The following is a 27,956-nucleotide window of genomic DNA, read 5'->3' as shown; positions in this document are numbered from 1 at the left end:
TTGTATCTCTGAGGGATTGGTTGTAATCATTCCATTTTCATTCATGATTTTATCTATTTGGGTCATCTCCCTTTTCTTTTTGAGAAGCCTGGCTAGAGGTCTGTCAATTTTGTTTATTTTTTCAAAAAACCAACTCTTGGTTTCGTTGATCTGCTCTACAGTTTTTTTAGATTCTAAAAACAATATACATTTAAAAGCAAGTTGACTTTGTCACAGCTAGTATAAACCTCAAGCCAGTGAGCCCATTTTACCTCCTGGTCCATAGTAACTTATTTCAATGAATGTGTAGAGTATTATTCATATATATTTCATTATATACATAATGAAATTGTGTAAAACATTATTCAATTGTGTAGAATATATGGTAGGATACATTTGCCTTTAATGCGGCTTGGGGATATTTTGACCATGTTGACGATCTTAAAAATACTGTTGATATAATGAAGACCCTGTATATTTATTTGCAGGCGCTGAATTTTATGATGGACAAAGCACCAATAACTGAAATTCAGTTTATTATTATTTTTAGGAATTTTTAATGTTTATTTTTCAGAGAGACAGAGAGCAAGCAGGGGAGGGGCAGAGGGAGAGACACACACGCAATCCAAAGCAGGCTCCATCCAGGCTCTGAGCCGTCAGCACAGAGCCCGACGCAGAGCTTGATCCATGAACCACATGATCATGACCTGAGCCTAAGTCTGACATTCAACCGAATGAGCCACCCAGGTGCCCCTGAAATTCGGTTTAAAAACAAGCCTTTCCTTGGTCAAATGTTAGCAATAGTTTTAACTTCTTCCATTATAAATAAAGCTTTTCTCCCGGCCCCACATGGGGGTTCAGAAGAAGCTAGGTAATCAGATAACTGAAAACTGACTTGGGGTGAATTATTTTCTTTCTTTCCTGAGTAATAACATCTCTACTTTGGATTATGTTCAATACCAAGAAAACAAATAGAAGCATTTAGGTTATAAAAAGGAACCAAATTTCATGAAATTATATATAGCTTGGTATCAGTATTAACAACCTAGAAAAAAGAATTTGGTATTAAAAAAAAAATTCTTCATCTACCAAAATCCAAAGTGTTAAGTAAAACTTGGTTAAGTAAAAACGAAGTAAGACAGGCAGTTTACCACCTCTCCAATTTATGTATGCTGTGTCCTACGTTCAAGGACAAGTGGAAATTAAAGTGTACTTTCCACAGAAATGGTGATATAAATGGTGGATCAAGGGTTCCAGATGGCTCAACAACTACGACAAAGATTCCTAAAAAAAAAAAGAGAAAGAGAAAAAAAGGCTTCCAACTACATTTCAGTAATACTATATACTTCTCTTACTGAACAGGATGCAAATACTTACTAGACACTCTATAATCTGAGATAAAAATTACATAAGAGAGGCACCTGGATGGCTAAGTCATTAAGCATCCATCTTTTGCTCAGGTCATGATCTTGCAGTCCATGGGTTCAAGCCCCACATTGGGCTCTGTGCTGACAGCTCAGAGCCTGGAGCCTGCTTCATATTCTGTGACTCCCCCTCTCTCTGTCCTTCCCCTGCTCATGCTCTCTCTCAAAAATAAAACATTAAAAAAAAATTACATAGGAAACAAAAGGATGCATTACCAAATCTCGAAAATTTTTTAAACACTCCAAGATAATGACCCACATACCAAAAATGTGGCCATCTGTACATTAAAATCAGTTGAATTGCTGGGATAGAGGTCAACGTATGACAGGATCCTTCCTGTAGGTGGCTAATATGACCCATTGCTTTGCTGCATCACAATTACCCAAAGTGTCAGTAGCTGGAAGTTGGGGGTCAGGCACTGGGGAAGAACTCTGCATTCACTATTTCTGATGCCCCTTTCATGACTCCCCTTCTCCCCACCTATTATCCATTTACTTATAGATGGCTGGATATGAATTATTGTAACTTTTTCTCCCCATTCAGACGTAAAATATAAAATGTAAACATCTGCTTCAGATCTAAAACTCTATGGTCTTTGGTTAAATGTATAATCAAGCAATAAGTGTAAATGAATAATAACAGCTCCTTTCTTATGAGAGGTATCAGCCATCTGGAAAGGGAAGGGGAGAGGGAAGGCCAAGGAATAGGTTTACAAGGGAAAATATATGGAAGGTAAAACTGAGGCTCTAGCTTTGGCTTAGTATCAGCAAACTCCCATAAATGTACACACAGGCCCCTGACATGGAATCAAAAACAAAACATTTCCACTTCCTAGAACAATGATAGTTTATAGAGGTTTGTGTTTTTACAACATGGTAGGTTTGCACTTGCATGAAGGAGCTTCTTTACCAGGAACCTAAATTCGACATTTAAGGAAAACAAGTATGCAACACTAGGAGGAGGAAGTGGACAGTTTCTTCCCATTTCCTAGGCACAAGACCCATCTTGAAGAAAATTTCAAAACAAGCTGTTTGGCTTTGGCTTATTCCCACTTGCTGGGCAAACACCCAGGGCCTTTATGTGACCCTTAGCTACCCAGGGCTACTCAGTACCTAAAGTGCTCTCTGTCTCAAAACTTACCCATTCTCGGGGCGCCTGGGTGGCGCTGTCGGTTAAGCGTCCGACTTCAGCCAGGTCACGATCTCGCGGTCTGTGAGTTCGAGCCCCGCGTCAGGCTCTGGGCTGATGGCTCGGAGCCTGGAGCCTGTTTCCGATTCTGTGTCTCCCTCTTTCTCTGCCCCTCCCCCGTTCATGCTCTGTCTCTCTCTGTCCCAAAAATAAATAAAAAACGTTGAAAAAAAAAAAAAAAAACAAAAAAAAACCTTACCCATTCTCTCCTCTCTCACTTCTAGCCCTACTAACACTGCCTTTCTTTCACAGGAGTGGGGATAGGGCTTAGTGGCAGAATCTCTTCAGATAACCAATAGTACAACCTAAAATTAGTATTATACTGTATGTATGTAAATGAACTGGAATTTAAATAAAAACTTGAAACAAAAAAACCCAATAGTATGGTAATATGTCAATGATCAGGTACCGGACATGCTCTTAGAGAAATGTTTTAAGACGCAAAGTTAAAAATCTCAAATGAATCTCAAACAGGCAAAATAAAATAACAGAAAGGTAAAAAAACAAAAGTCAGACTGTAGGTCTGTGCTGGAAGATGGGGTTAACTTTCCAGGTAGTTCATACTGAGCGTGTATACAGTTCCTTTGGGCCAATTCTACTTTCCATGGCTTCCTCCCTTTATTGAAAGCTTAATCCAGAAATTCTTTAAAATACCAATCCTTGTTCTGGAGATCCCTCCTCACCTACCAATCCAATGAGACAGGAGACTTTGCAGGAGGGGGGGTGGGTAGAGGGCAAAGGGAATACCATAACATTCAAAGAAAATGCCCACTAGGATAAGTCTCAAGTAAGAGGCTTGGGATGCTTGGGTGGCTCAGTTGGTTGCGCATCTGATTCTTATTTCAGTTTGGGTCATGATCTCGCAGTTCATGGGTTTGAGCACCACATGGGGTTCTGTGTTGGCAGTGCAGGGCCTGCTTGGGATTGTTCTTCCCGCCCTTTATGCCCCTCCCCCACGCACATGCTTTCTCTCTCCCTCTCAAAACTAAACGAACATTAAAAAAAATATTTAAAAGGGGGCAGCTGGGTGGCTCAGTTGGTTGAGCATCTGACTCTTGATTTTGGCTCAGGTCATGATCTCACGGTTTGTGGGTTCGAGCCCTGCATCAGGCTCCGCACTGACAGTGCACAGTCTGCTTGGAATTCTCTCTCTCTTCCTCTCTCTCTCTCTGCCCCTTCTCCACTTGTGCTCTTTCAAAATAAATTTTAAAAAATTAAAAAAAAAAAAAAAATATATATATATATATATATATATAAAGAGGCTTACTTTCAACCTAATTCATAATATTTTTAAGTTTAGGTAAATTTATATATAGTTTAGGTAAATTACCATGTTATAAAAATATACAATAAAATCTTGCAAGAAACTCTGAAATGACTGATGCTTGATAACTCTATTAGGTAAACAGACTACAATAACACTGCAGTTATTGGCTAGTTCCATCAATTTTTTTTAATTCTCTTTGATTTTTTCTCCTGGTCTTCTGTTATCCTTTCTGCAGGTCGCTTCTTCAACCCCTTCATTTTCCTGGTTTGTAGTTTGCTTAGGTCTTGCTTCTGCATATGAATCCTTCCATAAGTTGTGCCAAAAGTGTCATGGGAGACATTTTTCTTCTTCTTTGGCTATGAAACAAGAATATACATATATATATACATATATACATATATATATAGGTAATGGTCTCTACTACCATAAACTGGTAAAAATCTAGTGTACAACAAAGGTCTTACTAACAATTTCCATTCGTGAGCTCCTACTCAATAATATAGTCTATAAGCCTACAGACTTTTCTTCCCAAACTTAAGTACATACAAATCACTTAAGGATCTTGTTAAAATGCATATTATAATTCAAAAGGCCTAGGGACCTGAGACTCGGCATTTCTAACAACTCCCAGGTAAACTGTCAGACAACACTTGAAAAGCAATACTATAGACTACACTAACCATTGTCATCCAGTGAGAGAATTTCCTGTGTTTAGCTTAAGGAATTGTGACTATCTAGTCAATCTTTATTGGCATTCCAGAGAAGCCATTTCTACTTGTTTTTCAAAACCATTCAAAAGTCAAAACACATTTTAAACAATATGAGTTACACATCCTGTGCTCTAAATCCTCCATCTCCACAACGCCCCACACAATTCTTTCTTGCTGAAAACTGGCAGTCTTGGCTACCAGAAAGCTCTCAGCCATAGTTGATGCATGGTTTCTACGGCTCTTTTATTATCCTTTATGGTTGGCTTATGTGCTTCTTCCTCCTTTTCTTTGTTCTGAGAGTCTAATTTTATCTATTTTATCGATCTCTTTCTGTATGTTCTTTAATGTACTATGCTGCTAATCTCTTTTGGAAAGAAGAGTGGAATATACAAATAAATATGGCACCAATCTGCAAGTTATAAACCTTGAGGGCTTTTGGCATTTTCATAGATAATTTGTAAAGATCATCTGACGCCAGATGTGTCCTCCTCAGAACCAGATCCAATGAGGGCCCCATCTCTTCCAATTCAATCCTTGGTGTTTTACAACCAGACTTCTTCAACAGCAACCTTTGTGAAATAGAAAAAAAAAAAAAAAAAAAAGAAAGAAAGAAAAATGTTGCTTTGACTTTGATGGAATCCTTATCCCCTCAAATATTTTTGTTCAAGAGAACTACAGTTCCATAAAATGACACCGTCTTTAGGAGGCTAAACTTCTTTTTTTAAATGTTTTTATTTATTTTTAAGACAGAGAGAGACAGAGCATGAGCAGGGGAGGGGCAGAGAGAGAGGGAGACACAGAATCGGAAGCAAGCTCCAGGGTCTGAACTGTCAGCACAGAGCTCGATGCGGGCCTCGAACCCACGGAGTGTGAGACCATGACCTGAGCCAAAGTCAGATGCCCAGCCAACTGAGACACTCAGGTGCCTCTAGGAGCCTAAACTTCTTAAATGCTTTACACATTTAGGCCAAGTATATTCTTTGGCTTGCTGGTTTTTAAAAATCAAACACAAAAGTATACAATACTGTTGAGAAACAGCAAGTGAGACAGACAACTGTTTTAAGAAATGGAATCCTTTGATTTGACTTCTTCATCTTACTTACAGATTTACATAATTACAAAAACATTTTCAGTTGGCCCTTTGAAATGTTATGCTTACATGATTAACAATTCTTATTTCTTTAATGTTTATTTTTGAGACAGAAAGAGAGACAGGGCATGAGCGGGGGAGAGGCTGAGAGAGATGGAGACACAGAATCCAAAGCAGGCTCCAGGCTCTGAGCTGTCAGCACACAGCCTGATGTGGGGCTCGAACCTACAAACTGTGAGATCATGATCTGAGCTAAACTCAGACGCTCAACCAAATGAGCCACCCAGGTGCCCCAACAATTCTTATTTCTTTAAAGATCCATTCAGAATCCACTTTTGTCCATAGTACAGACATTTACTGATCTCCATACACTGGAATGAATTTTAAAAGCTTAAAATAACAAAACCACAACTTTCTAGATAACATATGTCCAAATAGCTATGGATGTGGAAACAGATCAGGAATGTGGAAACCGGAGGAAGGGAGACTAACAAATTCTTTTTGTGAGTCACAGAACAGTCAAGAACAGCTCAAAGACCCGGCAATTATTTGAGCTGACTCAATTTGTTATAGTGGCCAGATCTCCACATGGACTAAAAGAACTGAATGAAAACAATATTTATAAAAGGTCAAACTTTTCACACCAAAGGTGGAATGAGAGAGAGACAACAAATGACATGAGAGAAGAGAAAGAACGTTAAGAGTAGAGTACAGTAAGGAATACCCAAGAGCAAGAAAACACCAGGAAGCAGAAGTGAATGTGCATAATAAGCTCATTAACAGCCCTTTGGGCCCTAAACGCGTCACATGCAGACAGTCCACCCATGGGAGGTACATCCACTAGCTGCAAGAAGAGTCATAATGATAGATATGCTGTATCAGATAGTTATTTATACCCAATTGAACAAGACAAAAAGAAAACAAAACGAACACCAGCCTAGGATATGTCAAAAGCAGAAGTATTAAAAAAAAAAAAAAAAAAAAAAAAAAGCTCCAATAACAGTACAAGGTAACATGAATATTTTATGGGACTTGAAGGGAGCAAGCAGAGAGAAAAAAAGCCAAAACAGGAGCCTTCAGGCCACTCTCTGCATACTGGTTCCAGTAGGAGAGAGTTGAGAGAATGCCTGCCTCAGGCCCACTGTGGGGAAAATACTTTTAGAAACTAAATGGTGATATCAGGGCATCTTCCATAAAAGCTAATTCAAAGCATATGGTGGCAGTGACCATTTGACTCAGTTCTAACACACATACTTCTGCTTTTGCATCCACACTTTCAGTACCTCCAATAAAGGATATTTAAAGCTGAACTCCCATCAAAATATCTTGATTAATGTCTTGTGTTCAGCAGACTATTTAAGACATCAGGGACATTGTATATATAAAAATGTCAAACTAAAAATGTTTCTACCACTTAAAATGCTAATTTTCAGCTCAATGGAAGAGTTGTAGATCTAGAACAGCTCCTGGCATGCCTGACGGATTCACGTTACCCAAGTACCTTTTAATTTATGAAAGTGTCCTCCTAACAGAGTAACCTTTTGAGTGGTGTATATAATTAAGATTTTCTACATAACTACATGTATATATATAACTACATGTGTTGCCATTTACCAAAGAATTAAGTTACAGTGCCATACTGTCTGTATAGATGATCTTATCTGAATTACTTCACTGAGCAGGTTTACTGGCACATCAAACGGACAGAAATAGAAGAAAACTTTCTCCAGATATCAGTTTTCTATATATGGTTGCTGGTGATAGACCTTTAATCCTTTCTCTTTGTTAAACTTTTTATTTTTTAATATTTTTTATAGTTTGTTTTGAGAGAGAGGGCATGAGAGAGAGAGAATCTCAAGCAGGCTCCACGCAGCATGGAGCCCAATGTGGGGCTTGAACTCACAAACCACGAGATCAGGACGTGAGCTGAAGTCAGACACTTATTTGACTGAGCCACCCTGGCGTCCCAACTTGATTAAACTTTTAACAATGAAATCTAGAATCTAAAATGATTGAGGAAATGTATTAATAGAGAATTTATAAATGATTTTTATAATCACACTAAGCAAAAAGAAGAGACTGACACTGACCCGTTAAAAACACAACTGAAACCCTTTTCCTTCACCCCCGTTCTATTATTCATCTCACACTTTTTTTATTTTTTTAAAGATAGACATTTCAATTCTAGGCCATCATGTCTCCAGCCAAATACCTACGCCAAGAAGTGTTATACCAATATGCCTATTAACTCCATCTCAGATCCTAACCTCAAGCTTTGTTTTGTTTTGGCTCCCTGTAATCAAAAGTGATATTCAATTCCGCAAGGTTATATACTATAAGACACAAAGACAACCCAGCTCCTTTGCTTTCAGATGGGCTCAAGCTATAAGATATGTTGATGGGTAATTTCTGTATATTTTAAAATACTGTTTGCCTATTTCTTGAGAAAGACTGCCATTACCACTTTTGTTCAAGTTTAATTTCTTTACTTTTCTCCCTTCCATATCCCTCTCTTCTGCTGATATTGTTTTCTTGCCTATAATGTTGTTTGCTTTTTAAGGTATGCTAATACTTCGTTTTGCATGTTTCTCCCCATAAAACCTTACAAATGCCATCGTAAAGGCAAATGTGGCAGTTACTAAAAATTTTTATATTCAGAACTTTAACTTTCTAAGTGAATAAAATTCTCCAAGGAATACAAATGATCACTCACATATGAGGAATTAATTACTATACAATATACAGGAAGAGGCCAGTAACAATATGATTTATTCCCCCAAAAGGTCAGATCAAAGGTTATATATTTTTTTTTTAATTTATTTATTTATTTTTTTTTTATTTTTTAATATATGAAATTTACTGTCAAATTGGTTTCCATAGACCTACCCTATGACCCAGCAATAGCACTGCTAGGAATTTATCCAAGGGATACAGGAGTACTGATGCATAGGGGCACCTGTACCCCAATGTTTATAGCGGCACTCTCAACAATAGCCAAATTATGGAAAGAGCCTAAATGTCCATCAACTGATGAATGGTCAAAGGTTATATTAACACAATTTCATGTTTACACTTCCTTTCATTCAAGAAACTCTAAGCCATTTTATAAAATTAACCTTATTAATCTTCACAAGTAATGTGTGGTAATGTTAACTATTACCTTGTACCAACTGTTCCAGGTAAAAGCAAAGGCAGGACACAGAAGTGTAGCTTGCAAGAATGCCTAAGGAACCACACGAAGTCAGGCACACTTCTCTGGCATATTCCCACCTCTACCTGCAACTCTTTCCCTCTTATAAAGGAATTACTGTTGATCACAGAGGGGCTGCAGAATTACCGAAATAGCATCGCTACATTTTGCAAAGGAAAGGCCCGGAGAAGTGCTCTGCCTAAGTCATGTGGCTAATGCCTGGCCCTGAGCCAAGTCACTAGGCTCAGAGGTGATGTTCATTCCTCAGACCACTTCTTTCTTCCTCTCCCAAGTGGGGCACAGCCCCTGCAGGCTAAACTAATCTAGTGATTTTTTTTTCTCCACTAGCATCTTGCTCTCAATCACACAATACTTTTTTTTTTTTTTTTTTAAAGATCTTATTTTTAAGCAATCTCTACACCCAACATGGGACTCGAACTCACAACTCTGAGATCAAGAGCTGTATGCTCCACTGACTCAGCCAGGCAAGCACCCACAGTCTATTTTCTATTTTAAATCAACAGCTAACAGGTATTACAGGGCCTATACAAAATACCTGGGGTTAAAAGTTTACTCTAGGGTCTCTGATCTGAAAAATTCAAGCCTTTTTTTTTTTTCCACTAAGGGATGGAAATGGTTATGCCATGCTAACCTAACAGTGATTCCAGTTAATTCTTCTTAAAGTAAGTGGATGGGTAGATATGTGTAGTTACACTGCTAATTTATCCATGTTTCGAAGTCTGATTTACTAATTTTCTGACCATTTTATTATCTCTGAATTTCTTTCTTTACAAATTAATCTTTCTCTTCACTAAATATAAGTTCTGATATAAGTGAATACTTTCTTTGAAACTATTTACAATGAAAGAGTTTTAGATTACTGTTACCCATTTTTCATCCTCAAAGATTTTGATCTTTATATTTTTAGCTCCTTTATGTCCCTAGGGCCTGCTTAACACAAGTTTCCAAAAAGATTCTTTTTATTTAGTGATTTTTCATCTTTCTTGTTCTATAAATTGGAGCCATCTACTTTATAATATATTCTTCATAGCCCCAAAGTAAGTTGGGAAATTCCAACACATTTAAGGGGCTTTCAATCTCAACCAGCTAAAAATGATTATAAAATCCCTAACTACATCTTGCAATCATGTAGATATTTTACTGCATTTTCCCTATTATTATTATCTAAACAAAAGGAAAATAGAAAAACAGAAATGATGACACCAAACGTATAGTGAGAAGAATGGAGTTATCTCTGACTCAATACAATTGAGACAAAGATGTAAATTATTAACAAAAAAGGTGAATATTTACTTTCATTTGGACGTTCATTGATACAAGCTAGTCAACCAGGTATTTCATGATGAAGGAAAAAAACCAAAATGAGGGGTGCCTGGCTGGCTCATCAGTAGAGCATATGACTCTTGCTTTCAGGGTCATGAGTTCAAGCCCCACGTTGTGGGTACAGTTTACTTAAAAAAAAAAAAAAAAAAAAAAATTAAACCATGGATGAAATGCTGAAGTCCCCGAGTGGCTGCACATATAGCACAAATGCACACAAGTCACTGTCAACACTGAACTGTCAGTGGCTCTCAGGCTGCACTTCCATACCATAGCTCAAAAACGGGCATCGGTCTGACTTTCATGTACAAAGGAAGGCAGCTTGTGGAAGTCAATATATTCTCTAGGCAAGTGTGGGCTTGATCAGCCAGGGCCAACACTGTTATAAATAAGAAAAAAAATCATGCTTATCTCAAAAGACACAATTGTAGCATGTCATTAAGCTTTTTAATGAAAACAAAATCAGAGCATTAGGATTCATATTTATATTGTGGTAGGGGTAGAAGGGCTAGGCTGAAGAAGGTAAAACAGCCACTGAATGTGCTCATTCCATTCAGACTCCAGTTTTTAGGCTCAGAAGACTCAGAGTTTTGAGATTTGCTTTGGCTGGTCTAAGACTTGTGACTCGGTGTTCTAAATCCAGTCAAAAAAAAGAAGGAGATATTGCACAATGAATTAGTGTTCTAAGCTCGGAGGACTGTAGCACCAGATGCTCTGGGGCCCTGGAAAAGCAGGGTTTCAGAGGCAGACGTGAGCAGGGGGATGACACATCTGAGGATCAGCACAGAGCTGCTGTGCCTGCCACTGCTTGTCTGCCCACTCTCCAGACAAACTTTGGACCAAACGCCAATTCTAAGTTCGAACTCTATAAAAGTCACACTAAAGTGCTGTAGCCCTGGATTCAAGAGTATACTAACAAATGCACTCACTTGTAGCTTCGAAAGTAAATCTTCCCATTCAGTGCAGTGAAGTGCAGAACATACTCTAAACCAGCCAGGCGGATATTTGATACTGTGGGGCCTCTGAAGAAATCTAAAAACAAATTTTAGGTTGTTAAAAAAACAAAAAACAAAAAACTAACATGTTTTTAAATTCAGTTACAGAGAGCTGGACTGTCGATGCTCCATTTCATACCACTGCTCACAAAAAAAGATAAAAAGGTGGCACAAAAACTGGTCCCCGAACAACGTCTGAGACTCTCATCCCTTTACCATTTAAGCTCATGACTATTGTTCCGTGTTTAGCTCACTAAACCATGTAATTTTTCAGTTGTGAAGTTCTCCTTCTAAGCCAATGCTCAGTATAAGAGTCCATCACATTTATCATGCATGTTCACTTTTTTACAAATATAAATCAAAGCATAAATTTTTTTATCTATGAGACAGGTAGGTTAAGATGGCAAATTCCTATAAAAACAGCTGTTCAAACTTTGACTGTTAAATCAAACTGGCCTCTGTTTTATGGTAGAAGCCAAGACACAAGAAAATTCTAACAGGAAATCTCAATTATAGGAGCAAAGATAACAAACTAAATTGTTAAAGCCAGAAAAGAACCACTGAGATCCATGAATAGGCTGTTTCCCCACGGGTGGCACATGAAGTGATCTTGAATGATACATAAGCAGAATAATTTACTATGTATTACTTATCTTTTTATCAGATACCATTTGCCATTCACGGTAGAGACATAAAGTTTCCTTGTAAAAAGAGGAGTCAGTGTAAAGAAACCTCTTCGGAGAACACCACCATAATACTATGTGGACTTGGCTAAAGGTATGAAGGTAGCACAAGAATGAAAGTCTGAAAAACAAGTTTGGTCCCCTGATTTTACAGCCAAGAAGACTGAACCCCAAGAAGGCTAAACAAATACACAAATAATATTTAGATAAGGAAAAGTTATACATAAAAGTTTATCCAACTTAATTAGGAAGAAATGGCCCAAGGTAAGTGATGTAGTAAACAGAAAAGCTCATTGGGTCCCAATTTGTAGCCACCCAGCATTGTCCTTCTCACTTCCGATTAGCTCAGATGAGAAACATCTCCAGTGCATGGACATACACATCCTTTGTTGTTTGCTTTTTTCTTTCTCATGGTTAACTAAAAGAAAATCACTAACGTGTATAAAAGAGGAACAAGTGTGTATGCACATGTATACACTACCCTTCCCTACTCCCCCAACAAAAATCCCTCAAGGATATTTTTATAAACCAGGTATATACTTTTTCAAAGTAAACTGATCTAAATTTGCATCATAATCAATAAACAGGGCTCCCATTATTTTGTCAAAATCTAACTCTCCTTCAGTGGCCAAGTTAATAAAGTCCCCCTCATTGTGTTGGAAGCACTAGTGAAGTCAATCTTTCTGGGGAACAAGATATGTACATTTCAGTTTCCCTGAAGCAGCTTTTGTAATGCAAATCATACAGCAGGAATATGTGTTTCTTCCATAAGCTTTTAAGAATGCAAAGGAAAAAAATAATGGTAGAAAATTTTTTTTTTTAATGCTTATTTTTGAGAGAGAGAAACAGAGTGTGAGCAAGGGAGGGGCAAAGAAAGAGGGAGACACAGAATCCGAAGCAGGCTCCAGTCTCTGAGAGCTGTCAGCACAGAGTCTGATGTGGGGCTTGAAACCATGAAGCGCAAGATCACCTGAGCTGAAGTTGGATGTTTGACTGAGTCACCCAGGGGCCCTGAAGTGGAAAGTTTTAAAATCACTGGCCCTTTCCTCACACCATACACAAAAATTAACTCATGATCATAACTAAATGCAAAAACTAAAACTCTTAAGATTTCAACAAGAAAATACTAGAAAAAGTCTTTGTGATGCTGCTGAGGTAAGCAAAGGCTTCTTAAAATACAGGAAGAACATACCATTACAGAAAAAAAAATGTAAAACAGACGTCACAAAAAACAAAAACTTCTGCTCAGGACACCTGGGTGGCACAATCACTTTAATGTCTGACTTCAGCTCAGGTCATGATCTCACGGTTTGTGAGTTCGAGTCCCACGTTGGGTTGTCTGCTGTCAGCACAGAGTCTGCTTTGGATCCTCTGTCCCCCCCTCCCCCCGCTCACATATTCTCTCTCTCTCTCAAAATTAAATAAACGTTAAAAATAAAACAGGGAAAGCTTCTTTTAAAACAAAACAAAACAAAACAAAAACCTTCTGTTCTTTGAAAGACGTCACTGAAAAAAAAGGCAAGCCACAGATCGGGAGGAAACATTCAAAGACTATGTATCAGACAAAGAGACAAAGGACTTCCCTCTCCCTCTCTGCTCCCCCCCCCCCGCCACACCTTATTACACAAACAAACACCCCTACCTTATTACTCAAGAAGACAACCTCCAAAAAAAAATAATAAGGCAAAGATTTGAATAGACACTTCACCAAAAATATATGAATGGCCAATAAGCACACAAAAAGATGTTCAACATCATTAATCAGAAAATGCAAATTACAACTTCAACAATAGCACTACTTTATTTTATATAAATTTTTAAGAAATTTTATAGAAATTATTTAGAAACACATACTATCAGCATACAATATTCGTTAGAATAACTAAAATTAAAAAGAATGGTCTACCAAGTATTGGCAAGGCAGTGGAACTGGAGCTTTTCATACACCATTGGTAGGAATGTAAAATGGTACAGCCGTATTGGAGAACAGTTTCTTAAAACGTTAAACATACGCTATTCAAATGACCCTACCATTCCATTCCATTCCATTCCATTCCCAGCTAGGTATTTACCCAAAAGAAATGAAAACATATGCTTTCACAAAAATCTGTATATAAATGCTCACAGCAGCTCTACTGATCAAAAAAAATTTTCTTGAAAGCGAGCACAAGCAAGGGAGGGGGAGAGGGAGAGAGAGAATCTCAAGCAGGCTCCATGCCCAGCCCAGAACCCAACGTTAGGGCTCAATCTCACAACCCTGGGATCATGACTTGAGCTGAAATCAAGAGTTGAATGCTTAATCGATGGAGCCATCCAGGCGCCCCAAGAAATGAAATCATATGCCCTCACAAAAAATTTGTATATAGATGTTTTAATTTTTTAATGTTTATTTATTTTTGAGAGACAGAGAGACACCGCATGCGAGGGAGAGGGGCAGAGAGACAGAGGGAGACACAGAATGGGAAGCAGGCTCCAGGCTCTGAACTGTCAGTACAGAGCCTGACTCAGGGCTCGAATTCACGAACCATGAAATTATAACCTGAGCCAAAGTCACACAGTTAACCTAAGACTGAGCCACTCAGGTGCCCCCTGAATGTAAGTGTTCATAGCAGCTCTACTCACCAAAATTTTGATCTAATCAAAAGCTGGAATCAACCTAAGTGTCCACTGACAGATGACAAAATAAACAAATTGTGAAACAGCTATAAATGGAATACAGTTCGGCAATAAAAAGAAATGAACTACTGATAGATCCAACAAATCTCAAAACAAGCTGAGTGAAAGAAGCCAGACCAAAAAAAGTACATACTGTAGTGTACATACTGTGATTCTTTCAACTTTTTTTTTTTTTTTTTTTTTTTTTATTTTTGGGACAGAGAGAGACAGAGCATGAACGGGGGAGGGGCAGAGAGAGAGGGAGACACAGAATCGGAAACAGGCTCCAGGCTCTGAGCCATCAGCCCAGAGCCTGACGCGGGGCTCGAACTCACGGACCGCGAGATCGTGACCTGGCTGAAGTCGGACGCTTAACCGACTGTGCCACCCAGGCGCCCCTGTGATTCTATTCACCTAACGCTCTATAAAATGCAAACTAATCCATAATCACAGAAAGCAGATTAATGTTTGCTTACAATACAGAAATAGGATAGATTGCACAGGGACACAGGCTAATTTTTGGGTGTAATAGGTTCTATACCTTGACAGAAGTGGTGTTTTCACAGGTGTATTACAGATGTCAAAAACCATCAAATTTTAAATCTTTAAATATGCAGACTTGCTTTTATGTAAAGCAGATCTCAAAAGTTATATAATTTAAAATTTAAAAATTTAAAGTAATCCCTAAAAACTGAAAACAAATGAACCTGCATACTGAGCTGAAGGCATAATCATACAGAAAAGAACTATTTCAAGTGACTTCAAAACAGTGATTTGACCATATATTCTTAGCAGGATGTATTTTATAGACAAAAAGAACTGCAAAAAACCCCAAAAACAACACAACAAAACCTTCAACTGCACTCAATATTCACATCATCAGTAGTAACACTGTATGGTAGGTAGTACAGTATAAAAGAAATGCATACTTGTGTTGGATCATTGAGAACCTGGATTTTTTTCATGGACGAAAGAAGGTACGCATGTGAAGTCAATGAAGTTAAGATCCTTTTGTCCTAAATTTGAGTTAGAAGTTTCAGTATGAACTCAGATACATTTTATCTTAACAAACAAATCTTAATTCACAGTTCCATTCTCTAAAAAAGCCTACAGTGACCAACCACAAAACAATCCCTGGCACCCAAACTGTGGTTTCTAAAATAATTTCTCATTTTAAAAATGTTCATTCAGGGTTGGGGCACCTGGGCGGCACAGTCAGTTAAGCGTCTGACTCTTTGACTTTGGCTCAGGTCATGATCTCACAGTTTCTGAGTTTGAGCCCCGCATCGGGCTCTGCACTGACAGCCCAGAGCCTGCTTGGGATTCCCTTTTCCCTCTCTTTCTGCTCCTCTGCACATGTGTACACTGTCTCTCTAAATAAATAAATAAACATTAAAAAATAAAAGTTCAGGGCTGCTTAGAGAAAACAGCTAGTTGCAGGACTGGAGCAATGAATGTGTAAGAGGAGTCTGAAACATGGAAACCTCACCTCAAAGGGGCAATGAATTAAAATGTGTGGAAACTCAGAACACTGCCAAAAAAGCTGACCCGAAACTGGGCAGGAATGATGGCTAAGGTAACAAGAGAGATACTAATGAGTAATGATAAACATAAAAACCTGGTTAAATACAAGTAAGGGGGTGGAGAAGAGGAAGATAAATTGGCTACTGTCAGAAGGAAAGCCCCAACTTGGATCTTTTTTTCAGCGGATCAATTCCAAGTAAAAATAAGATCTCACATGTGGCTATGTCCACGAGTAAACACATTGAGAAAGGGGACAGAAGGTTACCATGTGTTGACAGGAAAGACCAGGGGATCCACAGTTAGAGAACACAGCAGATCCTGATTCTGCCACTTACTAGCTCTTCAATTGGCCTCAACTTCTTCATCCACAATATGGGACTAATATTATAATATACTGAATGTTTGCCCCTACCCCCTTGCCACTCTAAATTCATATGTTAAAAGTCCTAACCCTTAATGTGTTTGAATTTGGAGATGGGCCTCTGAGGAAGAAATTAAGATTAAATGAGGCATGCCATAAGGGTGGGGCCCTGGTCCCATAGAATTAGTGTCCTTATAAGAAGAGACCCTAGAAAGCTGACCGCCCCCCACCACCTCCACCTCTCTTCCCTTCCCTTCCTTCCTCCCTGAAGGAAAAGCCAGGAGCACAAAGCAAGAGCTGGCAAGAATCCTCATCAAAAATTGTGATTTTGCACTTTCAGCCACCAGAACTGTTTGTTTTTTAAGCCACCCAGCACATGGTATTTTTTACAGCAGCCCAAGCAGACTAACATGATTGCCTTTGTAAAGCTATAGAAAGAGTCAAACTAATAAATTACCTGACCTACATGATCCCACAGTTTTGGGATCGAGCCCCATGTCGGGCTCTGCTCTGACATCAAGGAGCCTGCTTGGGATTCTCTTTCCCCCTCTCCCTACTCCTCTCTCTCAAAATTAAAAAAAAAAAAAAAGATGCACTAAATCTAAAAATAGATATACTGATTTTCTATAAGGAAAAACAATACCACTAAGATTAAATAGAAATCTAGATAGTATTTAAGAAAGCAAAACAGAAGCAAAAAAAATTTAGTTCAGCATGAACTAAATGCGCACCTGGCATAAAAACACTGAAGTTAAGGGCGCCTGGGTGGCTCAGTCGGTTAAGCGTCCGACTTTGGCTCAGGTCACGATCTCGCGGTCCGTGAGTTCGAGCCCCGCGTCAGGCTCTGGGCTGATGGCTCAGAGCCTGGAACCTGCTTCCGATTCTGTGTCTCCCTCTCTCTCTGCCCCTCCCCCATTCATGCTCTGTCTCTCTCTGTCTCAAAAATAAATAAACGTTAAAAAAAAAACAAAACACTGAAGTTAATAACTTCACTTTTCTTTCTGGCCAATTACCAAAAAAAGAGAACTTCCTAAAAGGATGGAAGCCCTTGATAACATTCTCTTTCCCCACTGCTCTACCTTACTTCATATGAACACAAAACATACACCAAGGAGTCTGCAGCTGGCTTACTTCATATTTATATTAAAAACACAACTGCCCTTGGGACCTGACAATCTCACTTCACTCCTCTACCTTCCTTCTTTCCCCAGATTCCTTTTTTGGTTTTCAGTCCCTCTCCGTCACCACTGCATTATGTGGTTATTCTTGCCCTCTAGTGGAAGCAGAAAATAATAAAGTTTTTATAAAAACCAATTATACAAAAGCAAATGAAAGCCTTCTGTTATAACAAATATATACTGACAATTAACAATTATTACGGAACAACTGGAGGGAAAAAGGCAGAAAATCTGGGCCAATGGAGTACAAGTAATCTTAGCTAAAAACCATCCTTGATATTTTGGGGTATGTAATTTTGAAAAAAGGAAATGTTGGTCATTGTCTTTCATGTATGATTTTCTTTTTTTAACTCATCAAAAATTCAGGTAAGAACCTATAGCAAAGATTCCAATAAGCCAATTGAACAGACACTTCTCCAAGGAAGACATCCAGATGGCCAACCGACACATGAAAAAATGCTCAACATCACTCATCATCAGGGAAATACAAATCAAAACCACAATGAGATACCACCTCACACCTGTCAGAATGGCTAACATTAACAACTCAGGCAACAACAGATGTTGGAAAGAAGGCAAAGAAAGAGGATCTCTTTTGCACTGCTGGTGGGTATGCAAGCTGGTGCAGCCACTCTGGAAAACAGTATGAAGGTTCCTCAAAAAATTAAAAATAGAACTACCCTACGACCCAGCAATGGCACTACTAGGTATTTATGCAAGGGATACAGGTATGCTGCTTCGAAGAGGCACATGCACCCCAATGTTTATAGCAGCACTATGGACAATAGCCAAAGTATGGAAAGAGCCCAAATGTCCATGGACTGATGAATGGATAAAAAAGATGTGGTATGTGTATATATACATATATATATATATATATATATATATATATATATATATATATAATGGAGTATTACTCGGCAATCAAAAAGAATGAAATCTTGCCATTTGCAACTATGGGGATGGAACTAGAGGGTATTATGCGAAGCGAAATTAGAGAAAGACAAACACGATATGACTTCACTTATATGAGGACTTTAAGACACAAAACAGATGAACATAAGGGAAGCAAAAATAATATAAAAACATGGAGAGGAACAAAAGATAAGAGACTCCTAAATATGGACAACAAACAGGGTTACTGGAGGGGCTGGGAGAGGGGGGATGGGCTAAATGGATAAGAGGCATTAAGGAATCTACTCCTGAAATCATTGTTGCATTCATATGCTAACTAACTTGGATGATAAACAGATAGATAGATAATTAATTAATTAATTAATAGGGGCACCTGGGTGGCTTGCTTAAACATCCAACTTCGGCTCAAGTCGTGATATTGTGGTTCATGAGTTTGGGCCCCGCGTCAGGCTCTGTTATGACAGCTCAGAGCCTGGAGCCTGCCTCCGAATTCTGTGTCTCCCTCTCTCCCTGCCCCTTGTGCCCCCCTTAAAATTAAACATTAAAAAAAAAATGAAAAAAAATGAAGGAGTCTTGTGAACACATAGGAAAGGATGTAGTCATTACATAAGTCCTTAGGAACTAGTGTAGTTCACCAAGAATAACTCATCTATAAGACAACCTTACAAGGTTGCGAGAATAAAACAATACATATAAAGATCGATCATTAAGGATAATAAAAAAAAGGAGTTGGGAAGTCACTGAAAGTTTTCTGGGAAAGAAACTTGATCTGAAACTTGCAAGAATGGAAGAAACTAGGTAAACGAGAACAAAAATCAGAAAAGACAATAGGAATGTGTACAATGTATTTTTAATAAGCCACTTTAAATGGAAAAAAGAGGAAGGAAATTGGGAGAGATAAAAAAAAAAAAAAAGTTATAAGGGGTTAGAGTCTAAAAAACCTTCCCTATCAAGACTAAGAAAAATAGAGGTTTTTGAGTTGGAAATGGATGATGTACAACAATCTTGAAAATTTAAGTTCTCAATTTTCTAAATTTAATGATGCCAATAATGACATAAAATGGGTGGAAGCATTTTATAAAGCATAAAATGTTTCATATATAGGTTGACAATGAAGTTACTAGAGCATCAAAAAATAAAAATGATCAATGCATTATAACATCCATTAACTCTCCCTTACTGCTAGTGGGGAATAAAGAAAATAATGAAAGGGTGCCTGGGTGACTCAGTTGGTTAAACGTCCAACTTCGGCTCAGGTCATGATCTCGTGGTCCGTGAGTTCAAGACATACGTTGGGCTCTATGCTGACAGCTCAGAGCCTGGAGCCTGCTTCAGATTCTGTCTCCCTCTCTCTCTGTCCCCACCCCCACCTCAAAAAAAAATTTAAAAAAAATTTTTTTTAAAAAAGAAAATAATAGGGGCGCCTGGGTGGCGCAGTCGGTTAAGCGTCCGACTTCAGCCAGGTCACGATCTCGCGGTCCGTGAGTTCGAGCCCCGCGTCAGGCTCTGGGCTGATGGCTCGGAGCCTGGAGCCTGTTTCCGATTCTGTGTCTCCCTCTCTCTCTGCCCCTCCCCCGTTCATGCTCTGTCTCTCTCTGTCCCAAAAATAAATAAAAAACGTTGGAAAAAAAAAAAAAATTTAAAAAAGAAAATAATGAAAAGGGGGGAAGAAAGGAAAGAGATCAAAAAGAAAAAGATGTATATATACAGTGAAGTGGCAAAGTGCCACCAATGACAGTCTTAGATTGCCTACTTGAGCAAACGTGTGGAGAAGTATTAAAATACTTACCAATAAGAAGATTTTTTAGCCTTCTGTAGTCTTCTGTTACATCAAAATCATCACCAGCAAATATTAACATGGGTTTTGTTCCCTCAGGACATTTACTATTCTATGAAACAGAAAAAAAATTATAATTATAAAATTATCAATTCTAAACTATTTATAAGTTGATTTTAAAGTAGTCAATTCTTACACAGTGATTAGTTTTCATATTTTAACTGTCCTAAAACTATATTTATGAATACTGATTAAAATCTAAAGATTTAAAACTACAGTTGCAACTTTTAAGCTAAAAAATTATTTTTTGTTCCACTCCCTTCATATCACCAAATTAATAAGTGGTCAAAGAATGATGTAAGCTATTTTTTAAAGTTATTCTGTACAAAGAATAAAAAGCTAAAATTGCTGCAAAACATACACAGCCTTTTAACAACCGACATCCCAGAGTCTAAACAAATTTAATTTCTTTAAATCATTTACTACCACTATGCCTTTCCTACTGTGTCACATAAACATTATTTAAATGAAAGCTAGATTAAACTACCAACTCCACAGTAACACGGGAAACAAGAGAATTTTATACAAGCTATAGAAAGTATGGGCAATCCTTACTCAGCATGGTTGAGGCTCTCACTAAAAAAAGTATTTTGTCCAGTTCTGGATTTTCCATACAAAGAAGAATGTGATGTGAATAATAATAACCTTTAAAAGCCACCAAAATAAAAGGAAAAAATCTAATACACTCTTTAACTGAATGATTAATTTATGACAGTGAACAAGTGTTAGTCTGAGCTTCCCATTGATTCTAGCACCTCTATTTTGGTATCAATCAAGGACTGTACACATCTAGAAACAAACAAACAAACAAACAAAAAACAGGACAAGAAAACAAATATCCTCTGCCCTAGGACCAGAGGTCACCTGTTGCCTCTTCCTGTTCACTCTTATTGACAGTCTCTGCTTCCTAACTCTGAACCTTAACTGTCTCTACTTAGGAGGTGTACCTAAGATCTGTGTCCTCTAGGGCCTGAATGGACCTTCCAGACCCAATGACTCTTCCATGTTCCACCTGTGCCTCCCTGACCCTGCTGCTGCTACCCCTAGGTCTATGGAGGCTATTTAAGTATACAGAAGGTAAAGGGGCACTGGGTGGCTCAGTTGGTTAAGCGCCAGACTTCAGTTCAGGTCATGATCTAATGGTTTGTGGATTTGAGCCCCACATCAGGCTCTGTGCGGACAGCTCAGAAGCTGGAGCCTGGTTCAGATTCTGTGTCTCCTTTTCTCTCTCTCTCTCTGCCCCTCCCCTGCTAACGCTGTCTCTCCCTCTCTCAAAAAAAATAAATATTTTAAAAAAAGAAAGTACACAGAAGGTAAGAGAAAGTGAAGCAACATCCTGACCACAATGCATAATAAAAAATATCATGTTACGTCATGACCCAGTCCACACATCATAAAAATATAAATGAACAATGGGGCTCAGTCGGTTGAGCATCTGACTTCGGCTCAGGTCATGATCTCGCGGTCTGTGAGTTCGAGCGCCGCATCAGGCTCTGTGCTGACAGCTCAGAGTCTGGAGCCTGCTTCCGATTCTGTGTCTCCCTCTCTCTCTGCCCCTCCCCTGCTCATGCTCTGTCTCTCTCTCTCTGTCAAAAATAAATAAACATTAAAAAAAAAAATTTTTTTTAATATATATATATGTAACTGAACAAGTTATATGAAACAGTACTTAACACGTAGGTCACTGATATTTTTCACAATGTGTAAAGCCAGAACTAGAAGAAACTACAACAGATGAGCTTTATTTGAATTATCTAAAAGGCACTAAAAATTCAAAATATTACATAAGTACTGTTATACACTATACTAAAAACATTATAATTATGTAATGTCCTTGAACTAAATTTCTGAATTAAGTTTTTTTTAAAACAAAGGGAAAGAAAGGAAATAATTCTTTTCTTTAAGTGTATTTATTTCTGAGAGAGAGAGAAAGAGGGAGTGGGGGGAGGGGCAAAGAAAGTGAGGGACAGAGGATGTGAAGCAGGCTCTGTGCTGACCACAGAGAGCCCAATGTGGGGCTCAAACTCATGAACCGTGAGGTCATGACCTGAGCCAAAGGCAGACGCTTAACCAACTGAGCCACCCAGACACCCCAGAAATGTCTTATAAATTATAAACAAACTTTCCAAATAAAATACTCCAAGGCACCTGCAATGTATCTTTTCCTATCTAAAATAAAACCATTGGAAAAAGTAAATAAAAATTTAAAAAACAACATTGGCCTTAAATTTTAATCATTTCATCCATTAAGGCTTATTTTATGTAAAACAACCATCCCTAAAAGTCTGGCCACATCTTAGAAAATAAGCTCCCAGAATAATCATTCAATTTCCTGGTAGAACTGAATCACTTCTCACTTAAGAGTAAACAGGAGGATGAGGCTTGGCTTGGCAATAAAAGTAGGCAAGTGAGAAAAGAAACATCTGGCGAAGAGGTCTTAAAAATAAGGAGGTAGACGCAGAAAAGAAATAAATATGAAGAGAAAATATAACAGACATGCAATTCCAAAACAAACTAAAAACAAGTTGTAATGGAATAACGAGGTAAAAGTGAAGCTCTGGCTAACAGTGTAGGTAGGGACTGCCAATGTAAGCATATGGTCATCAATTAGTGATTATTATAGTTATGGATATGCTCCATGAGTGAAAATTTAGTATTCAATTTAAATGGTGCTTGTTAAGCGTGAGACCTGACAAACGATAATGGTCTTGTGACCTGGTGGTTATAGAAGCTACACAATAACGCAAGTACTTCTTTGCTTTGGAAGTAAAATGGAAAGCACCGAGGGCTAGCATGCATGCATCAACCAGTGCTCACACCCACTACCTGGTGACCAAGCCAGATATGCTGCTCCTCTCCAAGGATTCATACACTGCCCTAAAGACAAACTGTAATAAAATGATAGCCTCCACCATAACAAGGCATCACAGTTTACATACTTTACCAAACACCTTCCAAAACATTATATTCACTGATAAACATTTTCACATATATTATCTCATTTGATATTATTATACCTATTTAATACTTGATTGCAATCTGAAGGTCAGGCAAGTAATTTATCAGGTCATAAAAGTCATCTAGGGGCGCCTGGGTGGCTCAGTCGGTTAAGCATCCGACTTCAGCTCAGGTCACGATCTCGCGGTCCGTGAGTTCGAGCCCCGCGTCGGGCTCTGGGCTGATGGTTCAGAGCCTGGAGCCTGCTTCCGATTCTGTGTCTCCCTCTCTCTCTACCCCTCCCCCATTCGTGCTCTGTCTCTCTCTGTCTCAAAAATAAATAAAAAACGTTTAAAAAAAAAAAAAAAGTCATCTAAATGGCCAACACAGGCCTTCAATCCAATTGTTCTGTCTCGAAATCCAATCTCAGGCCACTGTTCTACCCTGTACCTGAAGAAGCTGGTGTAGCTAAGTAACATCTGGGAAGAGCCTGTTTGCAAACACACAACAAACTTGGAAAGCATATCCTCTTTTTAAGGGAGACTAGGAAAAGGAGTCATGACACATTTTACAATTCTTTCAACTATACCATGACCTTCAAAGACCCATAAACATGAACAATTATGTAACTTTCCACTGCAAACTTCAATATCCTTTCTTTCTAAGTTCTATATGTATGACTCCAGATCACCAATGGAATTCCCCTGGGCCTCAATCTCTAACTTTATCCAATAGGAAAAGTAATTTTAGCCTTACACAGGGTAGCAATGAAATCTAAATAAAATAATTACTTGATGGAACATTTGATGGAACAGATTCTGCTAGAGTTCTGAGGGAACAGAAGCCCAGTTTGGACCCAGGAGCTAAATTAGGATAGTTTTCTTGCCTATTTACTACTTTCTATTTAATAATCCATGCAAACAACAGAGACACAAAGATGTAAGTCCTGAAGAGAAAGACTGAACTAGCATTTTGGTGGCCAGCAGCCAAAATACTGTAGGACCAGCCAAAGTATCGTAGGTTTAGAACAAGGCTCGCTTTCAAACTCTGGTATTTAAAAAAATTTTTGCAATGTTTATTATTTTTGAGAAAGAGACAGAGTACCAGTGGGGGAGGAGCAGAGAGAGAGGAAGACAGAACCTGAAGCCAGCTCCAGGTTCCGAGCTGTCAGCACAGAGCCCGAGGCGGGGCTCAAACCCATGGACTGCGAGACCATGACCTCAGCCAAAGTCAGAAACTTAACTGACTAAGCCACCCAGATGCCCCAGAAAACTCCAGTATTTCTGAGGTTCCATAAAATAGGTGCTGTGACAATTGAGGGAGAGGATAGCATTTAAACTATGAGCCTAGACAAGAGTTAAAAACCACTCTGAATCTAACTGCTAGAAGATCCAAATATGTGTTATATGTTTATATCTCTTTTTAAAGTAAAAATAAAATGAGGGAGTTTCCACAGCATGAAAAGGAACAAAAAATTTTAAATATAGTGTATTTTCCAGCTTCCTGTCTTTACACCAAAATAGTGACACTCAGAAACATAAATAAAATGAAATTTACTTTTATCTCAGAGCACACTAGAATAAAAACAAAGTTAAGCTACAAACTGTGATAGTACTCTTCACCACAAGATGTCACTATTGCCCAAGAACAACATTACAAAATGCTTTTATTTTTATGATTAGTATCGTACCTTGATGTCTTTTAGAGAGACAAACTTCTCAATACCTAATTCGATCATATCGAGCACGTGGTAGTCATACATACGACCTAGAAGGAAAATACATTTTCTTTTAAACATTTATCTTTCCCAAAGAGACACCTTATATGTACCCACTAATTTGCATGTCCAAAATGTTATTATCTCCCTTTTTTTTTTCTCCTTATACCCCACCAAACATGTCCCCTTCTTTCTTAAACTTTCAACTCTACCTAGAATACAGTGTTGCAATCTTGGCCCTGAAAGGATCTTGGAAATCGTTTAACCAAACTCCCTTATTTTATAGAAGAGTAAATAAAGGCCCACAAGAAGTAAAAGGGGTTGCCTAAGCCAATGACGATACCAAGTTAAACGTCAATTCTTACTGGTGAAGGGTTAATTTATGTGGGTAGGTATGCTACTGTTTTTTTTCTCTAACACTGATTTAAGATACATATATTTTAGAAAAATATCGGCAACTTTTGGTAAAGTAGTATTTTTACATGCCTATTCTCTACCTGCAGTCTGACAGATTAAAAATTTCATTCAAAGGCACAAGAAAAATTTTTAAAAACTAGCTTAGAGCTTACTTGTTATTCCTGAAATCTCAACACCATCAATTAATCTGAGTCACAAAACAGACTGTAAACACAAACATTAGAAAGTAAATTATATTTACCTATTACTAGATTATTTGGCCTCTTCTTATTATGGGAGCCAAACATGAATAAAGAGCAATCTGACTTCTTTGAAAAGAATTCCTATAAAACCAAAGAAATCCCAATTAATGCATAAATATAAGAACTTTACGAACTGTATTCTGGGGGCACCTGGGTGGCTCAGTTGGTTAAATGTCCAACTCTTGCTTTTGGCTCAGGTCATGATCTCAGTTCATAGGACTGAGCCCCACATCCAGCTCAGCGCTGACGGTGAAGGAGCCTGCTTGGCATTTTCTCTCTCCCTCTCTCTCTGCCCCTCCCCTGCTCGTGCACACATGCACATGCTCTCTCCTCTCTCTCAAAATAAACTTTAAACTTTAGTCATAGTTTTAAAAGTATGAAAGTCTTACTTCAAAAAGAAACAAACAGGGGTGCCTGGATGACTCAGTTGGTTAAGCATCTGACTTTGGCTCAAGTCATGACCTCCTGATTCAGGAGTTCCAGCCCTGCATCGGGCTCTGTGCTGACAGTGGGGAGCCTGCTTGGGACTCTCTCGCTCTCCTGCTCACTCTGCCTTTCCACCCTGCCCCCCAAAATAAATAAACTTTAAAAATTAATAAATCTTACTTCACTTTCACTTTACAACAAAATTCCCTCATATAGGATGATTTCGAATTCAAAAAATCACAAATTACTAAAGGAACAGTAATTAGTCCAATCATGTATATGCTGTCTTAAATCAGAGTTTCTTGTACTCACCAATGATGTCTGATCCTCAAATGGTCTTGTAATGTTTTTCCTAAAAATATTTTTAAAAGATTACCTTAATTTTAATAATCTTAATTAGCAATTCACCCATAACAATTAAGTAATATATTAAAAAAAGATAATTTTGTAGTAGATGATCAAAAATAAAGTTAGAGGGATATTCATTCATTCAAATATGTATTTAGTGCCTATTATGTGTCACTCACTGTTGTATGAGCTAAGGATACTAGAAAACAAACAAGATCTTTGCTTTCATACAGCCTACATTCTAGTGGAAAAATAAAAATTTCAAAAAGTAATTAATTGTAGTGACAAAAATAAAATAGGGTATTGTGTTAGTTATGAACAGTGGAAAATGACTATTTGAGCTGAGATGTGATAGATAAGGAATGAGCCATTGAAAAGTTTTGAGGCTGAGGTGCCTGGGTGGCTCAGTCAGTTAAGCGTCTGACTCTTGATTTTGGCTCGGGTCATAATCTCATGGTTTGTGGGTTTGAGCCCCACTCAGCATAGAGCCTGCTTGGGATTCTCTCTCTTTCTCTTTCTGCCCCTCCCCTACTCACACTCACACTCTCTCTCTCAAAATAAATAAACATTTTTTTAAAAAAAAGTTTTGAGGCTAAGGGTATATTCTAGGAAGAAGGAACACAATAAGCAAAGATTCTGAGATGGAAACAAGCTTAGACTATTCAAGAAATGGAAAGAAGGCAAGTATCACCGAAGCTTAGCATGCAAAGGGAAAATGGTGGGGCATGAGGTCAAAGATGTAGGCATGGCCCAGATTATGTTGGTCAAGGTAAGGCCTTGTTGGTCAAGGTAAGGAATGTAGATATTAATATAGTAACAGGAAGCACTAAAGAGTTTCAGGCAGGAGAGTGACATGACTGAACACAAATTTTCTTTTTACTACTTTTTTAAAATCATAATCATTTTTAAATTTTTTTTATTTTAGAGAATCTCTACCAGGCTCCCCGCTCAGCACAGGGCCTGATGCAGGGCTCAATCCCACGACCCTGGGATCATGACCTGAGCCAAAATCAAGAGTTGGATGCTCAACTGACTGAGCCACTCAGGCACCCCTCAAATTTTCTTTTTAAAGGACTATTCTGTCCACTATGTGGAAAGGGAATGTAGTTATGGCAAGAGAGAAAAGAATTAGCAAGAAGCTATCACAGTAATCCAGGAGAGAAAGAAATAAATGGTGTATTGGACCAGGAACACTAGTAGGGGAGCTGGAGTAGAACATGCTATCTTTCATGCAAAAGGGAGAGAAATACATATATTTTTCTTTGCTTAAATATGCATAAAATCTGGTAAAACATGTAAGAAACTATATATTTTCACTTATAATCTCTGATTTCTCATCATGTAAATGAAGTTTCCATAAAATAGTTCATAATTTTTATGAAGCAAAATCAATGTACATGATCTTAATTTTGTTCAAAGAATAAAATAAACATACAGACATGAAAATATCTGTACACATGTGAAAATGGGTGAAGGGAGTGGGAGATACAGGCTTCCAGTAATGGAATCAATAAGTCATGGGAATAAAAGA

General features: G+C 38.1%; 1 protein-coding gene and 1 long non-coding RNA gene across 3 annotated transcripts in view; both read right to left on the bottom strand.

Annotated features, from left to right (window-relative positions):
• Window positions 1-2,232: 2,232 nt before the first annotated feature.
• On the bottom strand, window positions 2,233-3,807 carry LOC145715503 (uncharacterized). Its single transcript, XR_014137716.1, has 2 exons — window positions 2,787-3,807; window positions 2,233-2,539 (listed from the first exon to the last, which is right to left on the bottom strand). It is a non-coding gene; the product is annotated as an uncharacterized LOC145715503 (long non-coding RNA).
• A 212-nt stretch (window positions 3,808-4,019) lies between these two features.
• Window positions 4,020-27,956, bottom strand: part of RPF2 (ribosome production factor 2 homolog) — a 34,162-nt gene continuing 10,225 nt past the window's right edge. For both annotated transcript variants that reach the window (XM_060616404.3, XM_078447221.2), the window contains exons 4-10: window positions 26,390-26,429; window positions 25,651-25,732; window positions 24,966-25,042; window positions 20,291-20,390; window positions 11,120-11,222; window positions 4,994-5,138; window positions 4,020-4,215 (exon numbers count right to left, since the gene is read on the bottom strand). In XM_060616404.3, the coding sequence (XP_060472387.1) occupies window positions 4,036-4,215; window positions 4,994-5,138; window positions 11,120-11,222; window positions 20,291-20,390; window positions 24,966-25,042; window positions 25,651-25,732; window positions 26,390-26,429 (727 nt within the window). In that variant the 3' untranslated portion in view covers window positions 4,020-4,035. The remainder of the gene's footprint in view (window positions 4,216-4,993; window positions 5,139-11,119; window positions 11,223-20,290; window positions 20,391-24,965; window positions 25,043-25,650; window positions 25,733-26,389; window positions 26,430-27,956) is intronic.

Source organism: Panthera onca, chromosome B2 (assembly GCF_046562875.1).
Source record: "Panthera onca isolate mPanOnc1 chromosome B2, mPanOnc1 haplotype 2, whole genome shotgun sequence".
Taxonomy (NCBI): Eukaryota; Metazoa; Chordata; class Mammalia; order Carnivora; family Felidae; genus Panthera; species Panthera onca.
The sequence above is the reverse complement of the archived record's forward strand: the minus strand, read 5'-3'. Positions and strand labels throughout refer to the sequence as shown.